General features: G+C 52.1%; 1 protein-coding gene across 1 annotated transcript in view; it reads left to right on the top strand.

The window, feature by feature from the left end:
* The first annotated feature begins 2421 nt into the window (after positions 1-2421).
* Positions 2422-6000, top strand: part of WIF1 (WNT inhibitory factor 1) — a 44732-nt gene continuing 41153 nt past the window's right edge. The window contains exons 1-2 of the mRNA XM_054056214.1: positions 2422-2765; positions 2855-2994. Coding sequence (XP_053912189.1) covers positions 2453-2765; positions 2855-2994 — 453 coding nt within the window. The 5' untranslated portion in view covers positions 2422-2452. The remainder of the gene's footprint in view (positions 2766-2854; positions 2995-6000) is intronic.

Here is a 6000-nt window from a genome sequence, read left to right as displayed (position 1 = left end):
TCAGGTACGCTGTATGTCTGCTGTTCTAGGAAATTTGGAAATAAAATCCGAAGCACATGGGACAATAGAAATGAGGGAGGGTACCTACTGCAGGACGGGAACAGTGACATGGGATTAGTGAAGCGATCCATCGACAGCGGCAGAAGATTCCTCAGAAGGAGATACAGGAAAACCCACAGCAAAGCATATCAGCAGGAGGGGAAAGTCATTTCATGTGTTGAAGCATAGACTCCTTGCTTAAAAAAATAACTGTTAACAGTTTGGCTAAGCTCTTCACACATGAAAATGAAAACTAATGACACAGCTCAGTATCTTTTGCAGGTGTATACACTGATATGGCAAACTCTGCTGAAGCAGATCTGTCTGGAAAAGCAAGACCAACTTCATGTTGTTTCCCGTGACCTGAAGAATTCAATTTCAGGCGGTTAACCCAGAGATAACTTTTGCAGTCACACTAACAGGGTGGAACGGAGTCCAACAGCGTGGAAGGAAACATTCAGAGACAGACAATACCCTCTAGTTTCTTCCAGAACATTACAGACAGAAACCTGGGACTTTGATTCAAATTGTATCTATCCTGGATAGTTTTAGCTTTTAGAAAAAGACTTGATTTTTTCCTATGAAAGAATCCAGCAAATTGAGAAACTATTCTTTTCCTTTAAAAGGCATAATTCTGTTAAAATAACTTTCTGAATAGAAAATTCTTTCAGCTTTACTAAGTTTCTGTATTGAGCCAGTTCTGCTTTCTGTGTAAATGGCAACATTTCAGAGTTTTTCACTTTCTGCTGTTCATGAGGCTTTCAGACGAAGGCCAGGTGAAAGCTTTTTCTCTCTTTAGCACACTGTCATATTCATTGTGCAGTTCTCTAGAGCTGGGAAGAGCCGTCACTCTGTGGCCTCACTCTGTGCCCTCATCCGCCAGTATGGGCAGGCGCCTCGCCCAGCTTTGCTGCATCCCACTGGGAGCCCCTACCCAACTGCATCCACGTGCCATTTTGGTGGTGCTTCCCTAATCCATAAATCAAACTCCGCATATTCCAGGCAACTGCTATGCGCAAACTGAGGTTCTTCAAGCAGAACTGAGGTTCTTCAATGATGCTTTTGTGACCTGTGGTGGAGTTCCCATCCCTGGAGTTGTTTAAAAGATGTGTAGATGTAGTGCCTAGGGACATGGTTTAGTGGTGGACTTGGTGGTGTTATGTTTACAGTTGGACTCAATGATCCTAAAGGTCTTTTCCACCCTGGATTATTCTATGATTCTGTGACAGCCAGGGTGCCAATGGTGCCCCTGCAGAGCACACACTGGGAGAGGGGCTGGGACATGCAGCACCTCGTGCACAGCCGTGCCAGGAATGGTGACCCTGCAGCTCATCTCCCGTGGGAGAGGAGGTAGGATAAGGGGCAATGGGTATAAACTGGACAGGGGCAGATATAGACTAGACATAAGGAAGAATTTCTTCATGATGAGAGTGGTGAGGCACAGGCAAAAGTTGCTCAGGGAAGCTGAAGTACTAGGGAATCACCTGAGGCTGGAACTGGGTGATCTTTAAGGTTGCTTCCAACCCAAACTATTCTATGATTCTATGATGTAAGACAAGTGTATTCCATCCTACATTTGCCCACAAACGCTCTCCTTGGGTAAACTTCTGCAAGATACTCCCTCCCTGAGTCCCAGCTCCCCATCCGTAAAATGCAGCGAAGCTGGGAGGAAGGGGCTTGGAAAGTGTTCGGAGGCGCAGAGATGCCTTACATATACTGGTATATAGAAAATTAGAGATGTCATTTTAATGCTCTGCTTCAGAAGGAAGAATTTCTTCACCATGCCAGTGGTGAGGCACTGGCACAGGTTGCCCAGGGAAACTGTGGCTGCCCCATCCCTGGAGGTGTTCAAGGCCAGGTTGGATGGAGCCTCCGGCAGCCTGGTCTGGTGGGATGTCACTGCCCATGGCAGGGGGTTGGAACTGGATGAACTTTAAGGTCCCTTCCAACCCAAACTATTCTACAATTCTATGATTCTATTACAAAAAGTGGATTTTTTATTTAAGAATTAAATTAATTTAGAATTAAGTTTTATCTAAGTAATCGTAGGTTTTGGAAGTTAGACAGAATGTCCCTCCAACAGTATGTTTTCTTTCAGACAGTGTTTTGCCAGACACTGGTCATTCTTTGAAGATAATAATGTCTCGTGTGCAGTGTGATCTGTGCTGAACAGATGCGTCTGCTTCTCTGATCACCTCTGTGTTTGGAGTTTATCTCAAGTGCGAGGTCAGGCAGAGAGCTGGAGCCGGCTCCAAATTAGCGAGAGATTTGATGGTTGTGAAGATCATAATAACATTAAAATGAGTCCTTGGGAAGTAATAGAATATGCATAAGATTTCTGGGAAAATTCACACCCATGCACGCGAGTGGGCAATACACCCTGTCCCAGCTCCTGTCTCGCTGCACGCGATGGATGGAGAGAGATCGCTCCCCCGCTCGCTTTCTAAAACTCTGCAGAAGGAGCCTTAGAGCGTTGATTCGCGGCACTTTAGGGCTCCCGCGGCTGTGCCCACCTGCAGCCCCTCCTCCCCGGGGCCGGGGCCGGGCCCCGCCCCGCCTGGCGCGGCGGCAGAGCCGGACGGCAGCGCGGAGCATGGCCCCGGCGGGGCGGCTCTGCGCGGCGCTGCTCTGCGGCGCCCTCAGCCTCTGCAGCCTGCGGGCAGCGCCGCGCCAGCCCGACACGCTCTACCTGTGGATCGATGCCCGGCAAGCGCGGCTTCTCATCGGTGAGCGGCGGGCGAGCGCCCTGCGAGGAGCGGAGCCCGGGCGGGGGTCGGCGTCGCCGCCGCCCATCACGCCCCTTTGCCTTTCGCAGGCTTCGAGGAGGACATCCTGATCGTGTCCGAGGGGAGGATGGCCCCGTTCACGCACGACTTCAGGAAGGCGCAGCAGAGGATGCCCGCCGTCCCCGTCGCCATCCGCGCCGTCAACTTCACCTGGCAGGCGACGGGACGGGTAGGTGCGGGCACCGGGCGCGGCCTCCGCGGCCCGGGCGGGTGGGGAGGTCGAGGGAAGCCCTCCCCGAGGCTCGCGGGGTGCGGAGCGGCCCGGAGCCCACGCGTCCCGCGGAGCCGAGTGTGCGGGGAGCAGCGGGTGGGACGGGGGGGCAGAGGGTGCGGGGAGCAGCGAGGAGCAGCAGGAGGGACGCGGGGAGCAGCGGGGGGACACACGCAGGGTGCGGGGAGCAGCCGGGGGACACACGCAGGGAGCAGAGGGCGCGGGGAGCGGCGAGTAGCAGCCGGGGGGACGCGGGGAGCAGAGGATGCGGGAGCAGGGGGGAACACGTAGGGAGGAGAGGGTGCAGGTAGCAGCGAGAAGCAGCAGGGAGAGGTGGGGGTACGCGGGGAGCAGTAGGAGGGACGCGGGGAACAGCGGGTGCGGGGAGCAGCGGGGGTTGGGAAGGATGCGTGTAGGGTGCGGGGAGCAGCGGGGGAGGACACACGGGGAGCAGAGGATGCGGGAGCAGGGGGGAACACGTAGGGAGGAGAGGGTGCAGGTAGCAGCGAGAAGCAGCAGGGAGAGGTGGGGGTACGCGAGGAGCAGCGGGTGCGGGGAGCAGCGGGGGTTGGGAAGGATGCGTGTAGGGTGCGGGGAGCAGCGGGGGAGGACACACGGGGAGCAGAGGGTGCGGGAGCAGCAGGTGCGGGGAGCAGCGCGGGAGGGGACGCAGGTGGTGGGGACGCGCGGGTGGGATGCGGGGAGCAGTAAGTAGCGGCGTGGGGGACGCGGGGAGCAGAGGGTGCGGGGAGCAGAGGGTGGGACGCGGGGAGCAGCGATAAGCAACGGGAGGGATGCGGGGAAGGTGCGGGGACCAGCGAGGGGAACGCGAGGAGCAGAGGGAGCAGCAGGGGAGGGCGGGGGTGGGGTGGGGAGGATGCGGGTGGGATGCGGGGAGCAGAGGGGCGAGGAGCAGCGAGGGGGAAGCGAGGAGTAGAGGATGCGAAGGGCGCGGGGAGCAGAGGGTGGGATGCCGGAGCAGAGGGTGGGATGCCGGGAGCAGGGGGTGCGGGGAGCAGCAGGTGCGGGGAGCAGCGAGGAGCAGCGGCGGTCGCGTCCGGGAAAGCCCTCCTGAGGGGTGTGTGGGGCGCTGCGTCTCGGGGCTGGAGAACCGGCGGGAGGGGTGATCGGCGCCCGCGTTCGGAGGGGGCACCAGGAGCCTTTGCTCTCAGTAAAACGTTACCTGACAGCGGCTCCATGGATGCGGTTTTCTTGGAGCTCTCTCTGGCTTCTGGGCATACACTGTAGGTCATTCACCGTTTCCTGACCGTAACGCGCTCGCTCTGCACTCCTGGTGAATAACAATTCCCTTCTGTAAACATAATTTTACCAACTTTAATTGCAAAACCACGTAAATCTGCCGTGTCCTGAATCCCTTCGGATTCTTTTGTTGAAAAGATAAGAATGTGTGACATATTTTCATGGAGAAACATATGCATGATTTGACACACCGAGGACGTACGTTAAATTTGGATAAAGCTGAACAGCATTAGGAGGCGTTATCACAGATACAGAAAAAGGTCATCGTAATATTAAAATGATGAATAAAATGGACTCATTTTTACAATGCTGAACATCGACTTTATACAATGGAGAACTTGGTAAAGTTGAAGCTATTTACCTTCAGTGAAAAATGGTTGTATAATTAAGCTAATTGCAGCTTCACAAATTTGGTTGTGGTTTTGGTTGTTTTAAAATACTCTTCATAATTACAGGACTTGTTTGGCTTTCAGGTGTTGTCTGAGGTCCTTCTAATTTTTGCTGTCCTCACAAAGCCTTTGTGTTTCCTAACACTCCACCTCCTCTATTCTAGAGAGGGAGGGGAATGTGGAGAAACAAAATGCTACCCTCAAAGGCTAAGTGGCTTACTCAAAGTCTTTGGCGTTCCAGTCCAGCTTTACAGAGAAAACAGCTTTGTACGCCAAGGCTTGGCATTTAAGTAATTAGAAATAATCAGTGTTTTGGGGGTCTCTCTTTCCTGCTCCATTTCTCCATCAGCTTCAGTTGCCATCCATGATAGAACTACCTGGTCTTGGAAAGGAAAATTGAGATGTTATTTTGTAATCTGTCCCCTTTCTTTTGTCCTTCTTTCTTGTGCTCCCTTCTCCGTCCTCTGCTGCCTATTGGTAGGTCATTAGGAAAAGATGTTTGTAGTGCTGACTTTGGTCAGAAGACTCACAGACTTAAAGACAAGCATTGTCCTTGATGCAACTTGCAGGGCAAAATCCCTCTCAGCAGCAGCAAATCTGTTTAACCCATTATTCCTCCTCCTCTTTGCTGAATTCGTATTAGACAAAACATAATTAGTAAGCAAAATACTTAAACGGTTAAAGTAGAATCATTGCACTATGGTGTTCGTAGCATGATGTATTAACATTCACATATTCATGGGTAAACAAGTGTTAAAATTGGGAGACTCTGCATTTGGAGATGTTATAATCCTATCTAGCTATTCCTTACAAGTTCATCTCTGTGTACGGCCAATATAAACATTGGCACTCCAGTCTTGTGGCTGAAGATACTTAAAAACCTATGTGGGTTTGCAGATGAAGAGCAGGATTTCAACCAGCAGCCTGAGCCAAGGAAGGAGTTTAACCCTCTGGTGTTTTAGGAGTGGGAGGGAAAAATGGGCATACTTAACATCCTAGAGAAAATGTCTGCTTTTTGGTAGCACAAACATATTGGAGTTTGCATCCTTTAGAGATGTTTGGGTACAGCTGCCTGTTACCTACAGTTCTTGTTGTCCTCTGTGGAAACCAGACACGTACTGTGCCTGTGCCACCCAGCCCTTTTCCCAATGAGAAGGAACAGGAAGAAACATGAGTATTTCTTCTGTAGCCCATATGGCAACACCATCATTGGCACACCTTTTTTTATGTCTCTTAGTCAAAGGGTGTCCACAGTAGTGTTGCAAATAGAGTAGGATAAAAGTTTTGTGGCAAAAGAACACAGTTTGTTTTTCAC

Source organism: Cuculus canorus, chromosome 1 (genome assembly GCF_017976375.1).
Source record: "Cuculus canorus isolate bCucCan1 chromosome 1, bCucCan1.pri, whole genome shotgun sequence".
Classification (NCBI taxonomy): domain Eukaryota; kingdom Metazoa; phylum Chordata; class Aves; order Cuculiformes; family Cuculidae; genus Cuculus; species Cuculus canorus.
The sequence above is the reverse complement of the archived record's forward strand: the minus strand, read 5'-3'. Positions and strand labels throughout refer to the sequence as shown.